The sequence below is a fragment of the Rissa tridactyla genome, chromosome 4, assembly GCF_028500815.1.
Source record: "Rissa tridactyla isolate bRisTri1 chromosome 4, bRisTri1.patW.cur.20221130, whole genome shotgun sequence".
NCBI lineage: Eukaryota > Metazoa > Chordata > Aves > Charadriiformes > Laridae > Rissa > Rissa tridactyla.
Window position 1 is genome coordinate 20,469,567 of NC_071469.1, and position 17,043 is coordinate 20,486,609.

At 43.9% G+C, this 17,043-nt stretch overlaps 2 protein-coding genes across 15 annotated transcripts in view; one reads left to right on the forward strand and one right to left on the reverse strand.

Moving 5' to 3' along the window:
- TSPAN4 (tetraspanin 4) overlaps positions 1 to 11,446 on the reverse strand; it is a 460,958-nt gene extending 449,512 nt beyond the window's left edge. For 4 of the 14 annotated variants that reach the window (XM_054198964.1, XM_054198975.1, XM_054198974.1 and 1 more), the window contains exon 1: positions 4,382 to 6,270. The gene's annotated coding sequence lies outside the window, so the exon portion shown is untranslated. Of the gene's footprint in view, positions 1 to 4,381; positions 6,272 to 6,299; positions 6,572 to 6,884; positions 7,129 to 11,219 lie in introns of those variants that run through there. The other 10 variants (XM_054198982.1, XM_054198963.1, XM_054198972.1 and 7 more) reach the window with 6 other exon arrangements.
- Positions 7,118 to 11,954, forward strand: POLR2L (RNA polymerase II, I and III subunit L). The gene is made up of 3 exons (XM_054198986.1): positions 7,118 to 7,247; positions 7,780 to 7,887; positions 11,501 to 11,954. Exons 2-3 carry the CDS (start codon positions 7,793 to 7,795, stop codon positions 11,607 to 11,609), a joined length of 204 nt encoding a protein of 67 aa, XP_054054961.1. The 5' UTR covers positions 7,118 to 7,247; positions 7,780 to 7,792; the 3' UTR covers positions 11,610 to 11,954.
- The last annotated feature ends 5,089 nt before the right edge of the window (positions 11,955 to 17,043 follow it).

Below are 17,043 nucleotides of genomic sequence, written 5' to 3' on the forward strand. Positions count from 1 at the left end.
CAGAAAAACTGCATTTTCTTTCCTACCTGGTCAATTCTGGAACAAGACTACAGCTGCAGACTTTCATGAAACATAAAATGCAAGCATCTCACTGTATTACTACTGCACACTTGCTTTAAGCTTACCTGCTTCCTTAAGAAGCCGTTACTGGCCACCATCAGAGACAAGATACTCAGCAAGATGGATCTTTGCTCCTACTTATAACCACCATCACCATCTTTTATTCCCACTCCCATGAAGGCTTGCAGGATGAAAGACTGGCCAGAAGACAAATGGAAGGAAAAGCCCAGGCATCAAGTTTAAATACAGACATAAGCATCCCCAAAAGGCCCAAAGGACAGCCTTCAGCAGAGCCTGCTCTTTAATTCTTGTTCCAAATACATCCATCATCACTTATGAGAGCAACAGAAATAAAACTTCAAAAATAAGTTAGAAAAAAACCAAAACATTCCTTTTCATTGGAGTTCAGAGACTCATAGATGCCAGGGCGAACTACTATAAGAGGACTGGCTTGCTACAGCCTCTTCAAATAGAGATAAATCTTAATGGGAGAGGACCTGCTTATACACCCAGAGAAAAAAGCTTCCGGACAAAGACAGGAAGTACATCAGAGACAAAAGCACATCCATGAGCTCAATGGGAATGCACATATTGCTTTCACCATGGAAGGACAATACCTTGGGGCTCCTCACTTCAATTGACAAGTTCTGGCCTCACCTCAACTTCACAGTCCATCCTTTACTCTGTAAGGAAAGATTCTACAGAAATGAAAAGCATTATCCCAAGAAAGGGGATTATTTTGTCATCCGAGGACACTTGCATGGAAAAGCAGAGCTGATGGGCAGCTCCTGTGATCTTTCTGATTAAAATGCTGCCTCAGGATATTACTCTCCCCCCCACCCAACATGAAACAGTCAATTAGGCTGATATATTCATGTAATAAAGGCTTTTTCTTATAAAATATGTCAATCCAAGACTGGCAAACATTATTCTTTTGCCTTGAAGTGACCTTACTGAAATATGACAGATAAAACCAGTATCAAACTAGTTAAATACTGACATCTGAGGAAGCAGAGAAGTGAGGAAGTAGATGGGTGTTTTTTCCAATCCCTTCTCAGTGCTTTTTAAATAAAAGATAAATTTAAAAAAGAGATGCAGTAGGAGGAGTTAAGGATGATAAGCCATTTCCATGAAGGGCTATGTTACCTTTGCATTATTAATTTTGTATACAAATCCATATATGTATATATGTACACATAGATACACAAAACTACACTCACCTGCCACCTACAGTAACCTCTGCAGGTACAATTGCATATTAAACCAAACAGCACAAAACTCTATTCACGGCATCAGACACAATGGTGTCTGATGATCATTATGATGACATGACCATCAACAGACGATTCTTGACTAGCCCCTTATACTAAGGAACCTTACACCATGTAAAAAAGGCCACTATTAAAACAAAAACTGCCTTTGTGCAGCACCCATCCCTAGCCAGAACACCTCAGCTCTCACTTCTAAGCACAACCAGGATCACTCTGAAAATGGTCCAGCTATGCTTCTCTGTAGCAATGCCCTGCCTCCAAGGGCCCAGTGCAAATGGGGGGGACACCTGAAATAGCACTCAAGCAGCAGGGAAGGCTCCATAAACACTAGAAACTGGCTGAACACCACCACTGCTCACCATCTCCTCTCAGTTTGTTAGCAGGAGCAATTTCTAGCTATGTCACAGAGATCATTAAAGATATCTTTATGAATACACGAACCCTGTCAGAGTCCCAAGTATAGAGCACCATCCCAGCATCCTAACTCCTGTCCACTGAAGCAGAGCAAAGTCTCTGCCCCACAAAAATAACAAGATAAAATCTCTGCCCTCATCTCAAGTAACAGGCAGTGATCTTTACATCTAACACAAGGACACCTTAAATGGTTTTATGGAAAAACATTTACATATTTGGACGCATCTATGGGACTTCCTCACACACTGTATTTAGCATAGACATCTGTTACTCAATATATATATTTCATATAAATCCCACCCTCTGAATCCTTTCCATTGGCTGTCACTAATGAAGCTTTGTGTGCAAAACCAAGTGCATTTTGCCCCCATTAGGAAGCCAATTACAGCAGGAAAAACAAGCAATTAACAAGGTGTAAAATAAACATCCTGCCACCTGCCTTTTAATAACAACCCCACTTCAAACAAGTCACAGTTTCAGCACAGCTTTCACAATTGGCAACTGATATTATATATGTATTTATGCAGCAGCTGCTCTTCATTGCAACAAATATTACAGGCTTACCAGATAAGGTCAGCATATTTAAAAAAATATATAGCAAGTATTAAACCCTGCTTTGAGGCCCCAAATGTTGCTTTTAATGAAATCAGCAGCATCAAGCTTGTCTGGTATTACAGTGAAGCTGCAGTCACATCCCCAGCTTAGAGAGGTTTCTCTTCATTTCTACTTACTTAGCAGCTTCTGTATTTGTTTCACTAAATCCAGGGGCCTGAGCAGCTATTAAACAGCATGCAGGGCAACTAAACAATGCAAAGCTCTACAGAGTAGACAAATCTTTCCTCCTTCCATCATTCCTGCCTCTCCTTCTTCACTTTCTCCACCTCCCTACCATCACATATTAAGCTATATCCAGTTGCAGGGGTGGGGCACATAATGGGGCAGAACGCCACCCACCCAAAAAATCAAGGGGAAAACAAATCAAGATTCCAGCCTAGCCTTTGCTCCTTGAGCCTACAAGCTTTAGAAGGAAAGGATGGAAGTCATTCCAAAGTCACACTAGCCAGGTCCAGAGGGAGCCACTTTTCTTTCCCTGTTGTGGAATGGGATGAATGACACACTTTTGAGTAGTTAACTAGGACTAGAGAAAGCCCAACAGTAAATCTGCAGGATTTAATAGACTTGGAGATGTGGAGAATATGCCTGAGAAAACAGCAGCCAAGCTTCATCTTGCCTTTTTTTTTTTTTTAATCTTCCCCTCTCAGCCTGGCTCTCGACTGCTACATATTTATTCATTAAGTTTTCCATGTCACATTTCAGTTCCTGACTAATGTCCTATTTAATCACTCATTTCAAGATTCATGCAAGTCTCTTTCTCTTAGAGTTCTTCTCTCTCCATCTTTGTTGAGATCTGAGGAGTACACCACTGAATACGGTACCATGAACTGTTGCAGTCATGTACGTGATTCTGAGGTGTTAGTCAGAGATGGAGTGAAAATTGATAACATTCTTTCTCTAAATAACCACAGAAAGCAATCGGAAACTGAGCTTTTAACTCCAAACAGAGCCAACAGGACTATCCACAGGTTTATAGAAGGTTACAAATCATGACCAATAGTACCAAAACAATCCTTCACTGAAGAGTTCTTCTAAAAGGTCCTGGATTTAAATAACAATTCAGTACCCTTGAATACAACTGCCACCCAACTGGCAAATCAGATCGTAAAAGACCCAAGTCTTCAGTTCTGGCAATTATCTACATGTATGCAGAAACAAGAAAGTCAGAAGAAGGGGAACAACCACAGATGGGAGAAGCAGTGTAAGGTGAAAAGTCTCCAGACTCATCAGGGTGCACACCTAAACTGACCTACTGCAACCCACAAAACAAAACAAAAAATTCTCAGCCACTGGTTTCTCACGCTACCAGTACTACAGCAGAGATCCCACGACTCCTTCCTACAGCCCTAATTACAGAGACAAGGTCACAAAAGACACAGTCTGCCAGCATAAGCTGCAGGAGGTCATATGGCCACTCAAGCTATAAAAGTATTTTAAGAGTAGTTCAGTCAGTCAGGTCACTTAACTGACTTCTTTTGGGGGTTGTTTTTAGAACAAACAGCAATATTTTCCCTTATATTTTCTGGATGGGAGAACAGGAAGCAGGATCTACTCCTTAGTCACCAGTCTAGGATTTCAGTACTCATCACTAACAATGCCATGGAGGGGCCATGCCTAGCTGCGTTTTGTAGGTCTAAATCCACCAAAAAAAAAATGCCAAGAACAAACCTCAACCCAACAGTGACACTGAGATAAAACACCATCAGCTTTCAAAAGTTGTTCAGATCACAGGAAGAAGTCCTGTACTGGATTAACCAAGAAGTGGGATATATTATCCGAATGCCCCACAACGAAGCCTCACATGACAGAAGCTGCTCCAGACACACATCAGAAAAGCAGTCCACAGTTCTCAAACTTACTTCAACTCAGTAAGTTCTAGGGAAGTCTCTTCTACTCAATGCTAAGGAGTGCTCTGATGGGTTTCCTAACCACCAGGCTGTCTGAAGGCCCAAAGAATCAGCAGTTCAGGGACTGCTGCTTGTTGAAGGTGGCAAGAGACCAGAAATGTGACAAGAACTTACTGTGAGAAAGACCCATGCAGTTCTAGGATTAGTTCTAGGAGATAGGGCTCCAATTCTTGCAATTCTTCTTCAAAGGATGCTTAAAGGGACCAAATTCTCCAATTCTGCCAGTGCTCATCTCTCTTCAGAAGGATGGTTGAAGAGACCAAATTTGACTAAATACTAAACAGCAACAGCTGAGTGTCAGCAGTACCCACAGTACCCAGCTCACCTGAAAAAGAGGAGTTGAAAGGTGGCATGCCACAAATGGCTCACTGTGCAGTCACCCCTATGAGCTACAGTCCATAAAACACTGACTCTGATTCCTAAGTCACATGTGTGCACATCCCTCCCAACTCTTTTAAACAGACTTCTGCGGTTTGGCAAACGGTCAGATTAAACAGAGGATACATGAAGTTGAGCAGAGAATGTTCTCAGTATGTAGCAGTCTCTCCAAGTCATAGATCATAAAAATCCTTATATTTTCTAGGATTAAAGAAGCTACAGCCATTAAAGACGTATTAGTTCATTAAGCCATTCACCCAGCCAAAGCAGGTTATCCAGAAAAGACGTAACAAAGTTAAAGTAATACTGTGAGAACAAGCTGAGCAAATTTTTTTTTTAAAAAAAAGATGTTATGCAAAGTCAGATATGAGTACTAGGTCTGAAAGTTGAAATTCAGTTTTGTTTTTAAGAAATAAGCAAGCACATTTCTGCAAGGCAGCTATAAGACACGAACCTACATCTAATGATGTGGCTCTGCCATGAAGCCCCTGTGACAGCCCCTCTTTCGCACTCCCAATTGCAAATTTCCATCTCCAGACACAAATGCCTTTCAGTGCACAGTTCAGTAAGAAAATTACTTTGGAGCCCTGGTGCTGAAAATGCATCAAAGCACAATCTCCAAATTCTCACACACCCCACCCCCGAAAAAAGCAAAAAAAAGATATCAAAGGAGAAAAAGAAAAGACAGAGTTTGGCTCCCACTGGCCTACGATAACAATAATGATAATAATCTAGAGATCGCAGGAGGTTCATCTACCATGCATGCCAAGTCAATTCGCGCCATTCACAACTGTGTATAATTGTTCCTGGGACTGCAAAAATTACTGTATTTTCACCAGCAATCAGAATTGTAAAAATGCTTTCAAACAACCTCAAACCCTTATTTGTTAAAACAAAACTATTTGCTCTTTTACGGTTCAAGTTAGGTCTGGCATTTCTGTGCAGAGGGTCAATAATCCAGTCGTTCAAAAAATAGTCACGAAAGACGTATTAACATAAGCTGTGCATTAAGACACAATTATTTATATGCCTGACAGTAATGGCTCTGCGCTGCGCACTGTATCAACTCACGGATACTTTAGCAGGAAAATAAAACACTTTTGGAGAATTTCTGCTCTGCCCAAGGACACTTAACATAACGCTAACGCTGTACCAAGAGAACAATAAGGACTGACAGTGTTCCGACTAATGCTTCATCGCAGAGTCTCCAGAACAGCCGTGTCTGTCCCTAAAGTTTGTAGCCATCACAGCGTGCTTCCCTTTGCTAAGCACACATAGCCTGGCCTAACGCTTCCCCAACCTTTAGATTAATGAAATACAGGTAAACAATTTCAAGATGCATTTACCCTCAGCTACCAAACCTCCCCGGCTTAGGGTACCCAGTAAAATCAGTTGGTTTGCCTCCAACCAGCCGCTGCCCCGCGAGTAAGGGGAACTTCCCTCGCCCCTCAGACACCGGGGAAAACGCTCCTTTTCATGCGGCGGCGCTGCACCCGAACAGCCGGCGATACCTCAAGGGTAGCTCTGCTGAACGGCTTTCCTTTTTATTTTAGCCGTACACAGGTCGCAGCAAGACGGAGCAACGCGAAAAGTTAAACGGGACAGGAAAGCGTCAAGTCCAATCCGACCCGAGTTTTAACAACTCTCGGCAAACCTGCGGCCACGACGGCGCCCACAACTTGACTGGAGGGCGGGTTCGCCTTCAAAGACATAAACACTGTCCACAGCAACGAAAAAACCCCTCGGGACGCGCGGCGGGAAGGCGGAGCGGGGTACAAAGCCGGCCGGCAGCCGCTCCTGCCTTCCCCCGCCTGAGGGAGCGCCAACAGCCGCGGGGAAATAGCCCCGAAAGGGGCGGCGGCGCCGCTGTTCCAGAGAAGACGCGACACTGCAACAACCGCCGCCGCGAGCCGACCGCTGGGGAGGGGGTCCCAACGGCCGCCCCCCGCTCCCCCTACGGATCCCCTCACGCCTTCCCTCGGTCGGCCGGCCGCCCGCCCCTCAGCCAAGGCGGTGGGGGGGCTCTGCCCAGTGCGGGGACAGGCTCTCCAGCCGCGGAGCCCCTGCCCCAGGAGGGAGTGGACCGGCGGGCGGGCTGCCGCGGGGCACCCCGACTCCGTCCCACAGCCCTGCCCGCCGGGGTCCCCCCCGCGCCCGCCGCCCCCCCCCGCCAGATAGGGCTGGCGGGCACCGGGCTGCAGCCACCAGTTGCGCTTCCCGCGCCGGACGGCTCCAGTACCTCAGCCGGGATGGGATGAGAAGTCTCGCCGCTGCAAAAGCCCTCTCGCAATGCAACAAGTGCCCACCCACCCAGGAACGAGAAGGAGGAGCAGGGGCGGGCGCCGCGCTCGCTCTCTCGGTGGCTCGCACCGCCGGTGCCGCCGCTCCGCGCTCCCGGCGCCCCAGCTGCCACTCAGCGCGCCACACGCGAAACGCGAAAACGAGCCCGCCCCGCGCGAGCAGTCTCTTGGGCCACCCGGGACGCCGTACGCTCGGCCGCTACCACCCCGCCGCTCTGCGCGGAAACGGGGGTGCGTCGGACCGCCTTCCTCCGCCCCGCCGCGCTGGTAGCGCCCTGGCAGCCGTTAGGGGAGCCGTTACGGTAGGAGTCGCCTCAGCGCCGCGACTAGGAGGCGCCTCAGGGGGCTGCGGTCCCCACAGCGCCCCGGTGGGACTGGGCGTCTCCTCGCGGGGAGTTCCCGGGGCGGACTGGGGCCGGTCTCCTCCGGTGAGGCCTGGCCCGGCGAGCGAAGCCTCCGCCTCGGGCTCCCCTCGCCTTACGACCGCCTCTTACACCCCCTCTAGGCCCGTTTCTGCCGGCCGTGGGGCAGGGGTAACCCGCTCCCGGGCTCGGGCTCAGGCCGGTTTTCCAGTCGGAGAGTACTGGGAGCCCCCGGGCCCAGCGCTGCTGTCCCCCCGCCCCTGTTCGGCACCGCCTCGCGATGGTGGCGAGGCGCGATCTATTGCGCTGCTGTAATTCAGCACCTCCGTAACGCGGCCTTTACCTTACTGTCGCACAGCCTCTTGAGCTGCCGTTTGAGACTTGTACAAGTTCTGAATTTCCTTTCTTATATTTGAATGTGGTATTTAGTCATTTTGCTGAGGTGTGATACTGAATTTTTTAATGTTAACAGCTACAGTGCAAAAATGATCATCCCAGTCAGATGCTTCACGTGTGGCAAAATAGTTGGAAACAAGTGGGAAGCTTATCTTGGCCTTCTGCAAGCAGAATATACAGAAGGGTGGGTATTATCTCTGAATGTTCTTTGACTCAGGCTTTAGATGAGATTGCACAGTGCATAAGGTATATAAATGCAGGATCATGGCATTACAAAGTAGCTGTAAAGAGGCTAAAAACTACAGATGTGTTCTGAGGCTAACTATTTAACCAGAGGTTAGAAATTATAATAGGTAAGCAAGTACTTGTTTCCCTACTGAATCTTTCTGGGTAGTAGTATGGAAGTTACCAAGTCATAACCTTTATACCCAAAACTCAAATATTTGAGTCTGACATTTAAATCTGTGTGGAATGGGAAGGAAACAAACAAGCAGTACAGTTAACTTTGACACCAATGTTTGTTTTTTTAAAGGGGAGAGAATGAAGACTGTACAAGTGTAAGAAGTAACTAATGTTGTTAACAATATATACCTCTTCAAGGTTTTCTTAAAAGTATTTCATATTCGCTACCCAAAATTGCTAACCTTACTTGAAAACACTGGTTTGTGGGGGGGAAGGGGAAGTTTAACTTCTCTAGATACCTGACTGATAGTCCTAATAATTCTATTTTAAGAAGTCTGTCCATGCTTTGCATAGCCAGAGTTGTCTTCCAGTAGTGTGAGGAGGTTCCTGTGATGGGACTACTGCAGAAGGGTTTGAGAAGGTAACTCTTGAGAAATATTTACCTTGTCATCAAGTATGAAGGGAAAAAAAAAATGGATGTTTGCAATTCTAAGGAGTGGGGAAAAAAAAGTGTTCAAAGTTTGGGTGACTTCCCTAAGTGATATTGAAACTTTTAAGTAGAAAGAAAGAGTATTTGCTTTGCATTCAAATGGTTAGGTTTACTAATACGTTTTTAAGTGGACTTATGTCTATGAACTATCATAGGAATGTGTATTAACAATATGGATTTCACTGCCTTTTCTTTAAAGTAAATCTGAAAACATGGTTTAGGATGCTGTTTTGTGAAATGTTAAACAATGGAGCACAGAACAAACAGGGAAAGAAGGCTTTGGTTTTTGAGCCTCATCTAAACTTGCAGGAAGTTGTGATTAGTCTCTGTCCTTCTCACTGCTTGACGTAGCGTTTGTAGGGAAAAGATGTCCTGTCCCCCCATCATTTATCAGTTTACTTAAAATCTGTCCAGTGAAAATGATTCAATACTTTTCCTAAATCTCATTACTTCTGTGAGTGGCCTTTTTGGAATGCATTTACATCCCAGAACCTGTCAAACATAGCGGAGTAAAATATTGCAGCTGCTAAACTAAAGGTATTTGGAAAGTTCCTACCAAAAAAAGGGGGGGTTTGTTTCATTTATGGAGTTAAAAACATTAAAATAGTAGAGGTTGCTAATAATTTCTCACCAATACTGAAATTTATTAGAGCTAATCTGGTAGCACTTCTGACTTATTTATGAAGTATTACATTTTAATATTTTTCTTGTCTTCATTATTCTTCCGCTTTTGTATGGGACAGGAAGGTGTACATTGTTATTGATAAATGTTCACTTAAAAACAATTGCTGTTGTCACTGGTGTGATTCTTGGACGCCTGTTAAACTAATGCAATTATGGTATTGTAAGATCAGAAGCAGAGTTTACAAATACCGAACAGGTAAAATCTTAGTGGAGTGTCAGAATCACTATTAATGGTGGCTTAAGAAATGGATGGACAAAATGGAAGAAATAAACTTGTCGAAACAATTTGTCGTTAAAGAAGACCCACACCTTTCTGTTTGTCTCTTAAAATTGCTCTTTTTTCAGAAGTTCTTGGAAACTAGAGGAAAAGGGAAATATAACTGAAGTTGTTTTAGCTGAAACGTATAGTATGATTCCTAAAGTTGTGGTTACCGTTAGTATTTTGCATCTCTGGCAACTGCATTTGAAAGTTTGGAACTTTCCAGATAGCTCTTAAAACTTACATATCAACAGACATCAAATGATTTTGTTCTCAAGTGTTTTGGAAAGTTTAGATATCATGTGATATTATTTATAAACATTCTTTTTAAAAAATACGCTGTTCATATACTTCCCTTAAATAACTTTTACAAGTGCTAGTACTAAAATGAATAGCCCAGCTATTTAAGCCCTTGAAGAACTGTTGATAGGTACAAGGACTAATTGATGTCATCAGAGAAGCTGCTGGGGTTTGACTCCATACGGTTAGACTGTACTGCTTGAAGTCAAACAAACTTTTACCATGGTCCAGCTTATGCATCAGCTTCCTTTCAGTCATTTGTACTTTTGAAAAGTATCTGTCGGCTTTCTCCAACAGGAGGATTACAGGTTTCAGGAAAATACATTTGTTCTAAGCAAGTGCATCATACAGATCTAAAGACCTGAGATCAGTCCTATTTCATGAATGTCAAATTCTGAAAGAGTATCAGACTGGCTTTATGGTTAATAAGTTGGTGCTAAAGAGCTTGGATAGTGTCACTTATCTTCAAGAGGTCTGATAGAGATAGCCATTGAAGACACATGCAGTGGTCTAGGCTAGGATGACTCATACGTTCTCTACCCAACTGTAAGAATCTCGAGCAGTCACTCAGAAGGCATTAAGCGGACAGACTGTAAAACACAAATTTCTTGTTGAGTAGTCTGCACATCCTTATTTGTATATTTGTGGGGAACAGGTTGTATAACTGAATGCCTTCTTATATAGCAACTGGAAAGGATTTTTAGCCTTCCTTAGAATTAACATCCTGTCCATACATGGGGTAGTTTGCATTTTGAGTTATTTTAGTTTCTGTATATCTTTCAGCCTTTTAATGTGGCTTGTGAAGTAGGGAAGCTTGTACCTTGTGAAGTAGGCAAGTATCTTCCTCAGTTTACAGAAACGTTATAAAAGTGCTTAGAGATGCTCACAATAACATGGATAACAGTGCTTAGAGATGCCATTCCTTATTCTTGTGTCAGGAGGCTGTCTAGTACCTTCGTGCTACCTTCTACCATACAATTAGCAGGAGCTGTAGCCAGCACTGGTAATTACGAACTGTCCAGGATTTTAGGAGTGGAAATGACTTCCTATGTTTCCAAACGGTGTTCCTGTTACTACATTCACACCTCTTGATTGATCAGATTTTTAACCAGAGCTCCTCTCTTTTCTACAGACTGGTGTTTGTAAGAGGAAGACTGAGTTACTGTAATTAAATAATTGAGGTTAGAAATGTACCATATTTTAAGTCTCTTACCATCTGTGAAGACTAAAATTTTGTTTCCAAAACCAGAATACTTGCATTTCACTTAACCTTGCTGTTTCATGACCAAATATGCCCTCACAAGTGGGGTAGTGCAGAAGAGGAAATTCATAAGAGTTGGTCTGTTACAATTCTGTTCCTATGGGATTTGTGCAGACTTACCTCTGAAAGTTTGGTAGTTGTGTCAGCTGGACGCCTTCTTCAGCAGAAGACTGTGTGCTCCTGCAGGCCAGAGAACAGGCAAATACCCTGTCAACGGCAGTAAATGGAAAAGAATATTAACAGCATATGCTAAATTTCTGTTTCTTAGTTTGAACTGCAAACAAGTTTTCCTCTATGACTAAGCTCAAAGTAATCAGTATGTTGCTTAGGAACGCTTACAAGTGGTTCTGACTCACTTCATCCATTATTTTTTTTTTACTGTTGTTCTTGTTCATTAATAGAGATGCCCTGGATGCCCTTGGTTTGAAGAGATACTGCTGCCGCAGAATGCTCCTAGCTCACGTGGATCTGATTGAGAAGCTTTTGAATTATGCACCCCTGGAGAAATGAGCTGAAAAAAGTACCGTGCTGCAAGCCGTGTGGAACGTATCTCTAATTCTAGACTTGAAACTGGACTTCAGGCAGTAAAGGATGAAAGCCACCTGTAGTGCAACCATTGAGAGATGTTTACCTTCTGGAGAAAATGCTGCCCCGAGCCACAAACGTCTTTCAAGAAAACAAAGGAAAGATGAAGTCCACTTAACCAAGATTTGGAGATTAAATTAGAAGTTTGGATGCTTCTTTTTAAATCTGTGTTTTGAGATGTTTTGTGAGCGTTTAGATGCTTCTACCAGCAAGCTTAAATGTTTGTTCATGTAGAAAAATTATTATATTTCATTAAAACTTTGAAATAAATGCGGTCTTTCCCTGTACCTTTTTTACAGTTTCTGGATAGAGTTAAGGTATGCTTGGGTCTTGCCATTTGCTTGTGCTGGTTACTTTGAGGCTAGGAGTACCGCTAAGTAATCAGTTCAGTGTTTTGCGCTAGGCAGGTAAGGGCATTAGAAACGTAGGACTGAAGCTCAAGGTTCCAGCAACAGGGAGTTGAAAGCTTCCAGAGACAGCAGAGTGCACTTTCCACTGCAATTAAAGTCAACTTGCGCTCTCTACCCCAGTTCTTATAAAACACTGGGGCTGCTGTATTGTAAAAAAAACAGTGAATCAGATGGTGCAGTGCATTTCACTTAGGTAAAACATGTCAAGTGTTCCCGCGGAAAGCACTGGATGTGAGATTTTTACGCACACTGGTGTGAACAGGATTAAAGTCTTGATCTTGCCAAGCACCTGCACCACTCTGTAGCTGGTACGCAGACAAGCTTTCCACTTGTTACTCATTTCGTTGGCTTCACGTTGTGCTGTGCGTGCAGTGTGGTACTGCCTGGCCAAACAGAGAGTGCTCTGTCTTCTCCTGGTGGAACGAAATGCTGTGAGGTCAGCTGCACATGTGGGGCTCGTGAAGGTGACCTGCGCCCGGAGACAGGCACTGACCCTGCCACAAGGTCTCACCTTCCCGTCGCACTATTGGCTTGGAAGCTGGACCATGTTGCACGCTGTTCTCTGACATCCAGAAAATGCATCATTTCAGGGAGGGTGCACAGGCAGACACACCCACCTTACCTGAAAATGAAGGTCAATTCCTACATCAGGATTCTGTTCAAATGCAGCATTAGCCCATATGCAAATGTGGGACAAATCATTATAGCAGCCTTATAGGAAAACAGGGTGGAACAGGTGATAATCCCTGAGTTTGCAGTCTGTTACTCCTTGGTACAGTTAAACTTTTGGCACTGGCTTATCAGCTGCTGGGTAAGAAGTAGCTCTGTGGATTCTTTTTCATAGTTGAAGAAGAACTAGAAAGAAGTTTTGAACAAAACCTGGGTTTCCAGAAATGGTAACTATTTAATGTGCTTACTGGGTCAGACTTGCACGCACAAGCGTTAAAACTAGATTATCTCACAAAATCAGTTGCAGGACGGCTTGCCTTCGGCTATCACCCCACCGGTCTTTACACTTGAACTTGCTTTTCAATTTAGTGCAAGGCAATAGGAGATGTTCCCCAGATTCAGCAGTTCTCTACTGAAGACGTTTTAAAACCGTATGCTTTATCCTAATGCAAAGAGAATTTAAGCAATTAATTCTAGCATTTGTTTCATAGTTGGTTGGATAGCTTATGTGCTGCATGCCTGCTGTAGTAGCTAGCTAAATGCACTCAAAAAAAAAAATAAAACAAACTTCACTTCTCTTTCAGGCAATTTTTTTAAAAGGGACATGATGAAATATAGGTTGACCTTTCCAAACTGAACGCCTGTGGGACACTTTTCCACGTCACAGTGGAGCATTACGTGGAGGTACATGCCAGCTCGTTCACAAAAAGATGAAAATGCCATCCCCGGCACTGGTTCTGTGAGCTGGACCGAGAGAGCGCAGCAGCCCCGGCTGGCAGAGGCAGCCGTGCATTATGCCGTGTGGAAAGCTGTCCTGCGGCGCTGCCGAAGAACGGCATTAGATGAGCCGACAGGACTTTGTTTCTATCTGCGAAAGCGATTTTCTAATCTAGTTTTCTGCTGTAGAATAACATGTTTCTTTTCAAAGCTGATGCCAAGTTGTCTGATATGAAAAGCTATGGCTCTTAAATACTTAGAACGAAGACGCAATTTGCAAAAACACAGCAGGCCCCGTTCAAAAATTCAAAGCAAAAAGCAAACACACCTCGGTTGCTCTCATTACTGTTTCTCAGACAGAAAACAGGGTGCAGAGGAAGACAATGACAGTCTGGTATTGCTCCATCACACAGATGTAACACAAGGAACAGCAAAAAAAACCTGAGCGGCAAGACTGTCACAGCAGGCATTAATATTAGCTCATGCAGCACATGACAACCCGTCTGCATCACAGCTTTTCCTCGGGACTTTGCAAAGGCAGCATTGACCAAAAAAGCCATTTCTGTAACGTGGCGAAGCAAATGGTCTATCGCGTTCCTATGAAAGGTTGTCTCAAGAGTTTTGTCCTTCGGAGTGGTAGGAGCAGAAGCAGAGCTTAAATCTCATTCCATAAAGAGTCAGTGGATTTTTCCATGGATTTCTATAAATCCCAGCTTTCACCCCTGCTCTTTGGTAAGTAGGGAAGTAATTCCCTTTTCGCTGTCATTTCTCCTGGGCTTGCTTCTGCAGCTCTTAATAACATAAGCGTATTAGATCTGCTTTCTAACCTGCTAGATGTCTTTGAGAAGAGCCATTAAATATGCTTACAACAGCCACACTTTTTAAAGCCAATGTAAAAGACACGTGTACACACAGAAAAAAAAAAAAGCGCCTCGTTTTTTCCTGAATCTTAATAAAAAGGAGCCCGTAGCAGAACCAACAGATAGCTAGAAGCGACAACAAAAAGATAAATTGTACTGAATATGCAGCCTTTAACTACATGCAGAAATCTGTCAATTGGAAGATTGCTGAAAGAACAAAAAATCCCACCCTTTATTCACTTTATAGATAAAGCATTTTGGACATTTTTCAAGTCTGTTTTGAAAGACTCTTGCAGTGATCGCGCTAACCTGTGGAAAAGCAAGCACAATCAGAAGCGTGACAGAAGAACCCCCGTCACCCAGGCTGCAACCTCCCTGGGGCCAGGGCAGCCTCCGGCAGGACTGTCACATGTCACCGTCACATAAAAATAATGAAGTGGTGCCCGAGAAGCACGTGATGGAAGAGGAAGCCATGAAAGTACAGAGGAATCTGCGTGTGGAGCGCAGCATCTTGCTTCTACCTGGAGCATCAGCACCAAGGTACGTGTGTGCTTAGAAAGCTTTACTTTCCTTGAAATTACAGTTTTAAACAAAAAAACCCAAACCTCTGTTGTGAGTCCATCTGCAGGATGGAAGTGAAGTGGTTTTGTGCCTACCCGTAACAAGCCTCCAGCCTTACATTTCAGAAGTTTTGCTCTGAAAAACAGCCTCTTGTGAGGGTCTCACCCCCGGTGATCTACTGAGAGACGTGTGCTGGGTTTTTGTTCCCATGACCTTTCCCGAAATGCAGCCTGGAATTGGATACTAGTCTGACTTCTTGTGTATGCTTCTTGTCTATATGAAGAAAAACTCTGAAAACCCTGATGACAACCAGAGCACAAACCCCGTAGCTGTAGGTTTCCATAGAGATGCCTAACTAGCCCTGTGGCTACAAATTTACATTTCATTGGTAATAAACTGTGAGGATCCAGAACATGAGCTGCTACTTGCCCTGCAAATAGCTCTACAGGAAAAAAATAATTTTTCCCCACACTAAAAAAAAAAAGCCCCAACCAAAACTACTTAGCCTATTTTCCTCTAAAAGCAGTTTAATTCCAAATAGTTTCTAACTTCACTACTGATCTTAGTAAGAAAATAGCACTTCTACTTAGTTCTGTCTCTGAGCAGGCCTATGTACACCCATTTGAGCTTAATTAGCCAGAGAGATTTTTCTTACTCCTGGAACTTCTCAGTTGAGACATCTCCGAGATAATATTGTTTCCACCTGGCTCTGACTGCCCAGATGACGAACACAGCTTTGATGTCCCCTTCAGCGTGTTCGCGCCATGATTTACACTGTGGCTTTGTTTTCAGATCCAATTTCTATTCAATTCCTCCAGCCAGTGAGAAAGCATTTTTAATTGTTCAATAGGGACAGCACAATAGAGATGTTTGAAAAGGAAGGGCAGGAAGCACGTGGCTGAGACTTCGGCTTTGCCGTGCCACGCGGTTTGATGTGTCGCCCACTGAAGTCTGTGGGAGTCTTTTCATTAACTTCAATGTGACTTAAAATGGCCTGGTGGCGTGCGGTGCCTTACACCACTTGAGCGTCCAGGATTAATTTGTTTCATTAAGTTCTGCTAAGAAAAGCTGTTTGAGCTGCCCAAGCCTTAGATACTCAGAGAGCTTTCAGATCTTGCTGCAGACCTCACCTGTGTGCACCTCCAGCACATCAGGCCATAAAAAAAAATAAAAATAAAAGGTAAGAAGTTATCTCTGGCTTCAGCAACTCCAGACATCCAGGGGGGAGCTGCAAGGCAACCGGCTTCGCTTTGGGCTAGTGTATGGAAACAGCACAATAATTACATGGGAGCAGGTCTCCTTTAAACCCTCATCCCTTTCTCCTCAGCACTCCCTTGCAGAAATATACAGGGGATGCAGAGCCAAGACATGCCAAGAGCATTAGGTTTCCTACTCCCAATCTTATTTCTCCTTCTCCACAAATGCTCATCTTCCAGACTTTATCAGTCACCCATTTTGGTGACCCAGACCTTGTCTTATGCTTGTAGGTCACACGTAGCTGGCGTGAAGACACGGAGCTCCAAAGCACCACATGAGTTTCCCCACAATTTCCTTCCTGATGCATCTGCTCCTGCATTGAACATTATGTCTTGTAACAGGCAAGCTAGAAAATTCATGCAGGGAAGTCCTTCATTTATCCCTCCCAAATATGAAGCAAGTGTTTTAATAAAATGGGTTCATTATTTCCTGCTTTCAGGAGCTGAACAAATAACGATCAAAGAAAGGCATGGAACAGCAGACAAAAAGCTAAAAGCCCAAATACTTTGGGGAGCGTAAGAAACCAGCAGTTAACAGCAAACTTCAAAGCAAGCGGCAATGGCTGTGGTCAAGACTTTCCGTAGGCACTAATGATTTTGAATTAACCCATGCCCCACCCTAAGGGCTGGATCTGGAGCTAGGAAGAATGAATACTGAATACCCGCTCTTCAGACCTCCGCCTTTTAAAAGCAGGTCTATTTGGAGCGCTCCAAGAAATGAACTGCTTTTTTAAAAAAATATGAAATAAATCGGTGCCAGCAGTAGGACAGCTTTGCTCAGCACCCACCTTTAGGTGCTGACCTTCCTTGAGCTGCTGGTTTCCACAGAGGTATCTACTAGCTTTGAATTGCTTCAGAGATTAACATAAATGTCACTGTCCTTACC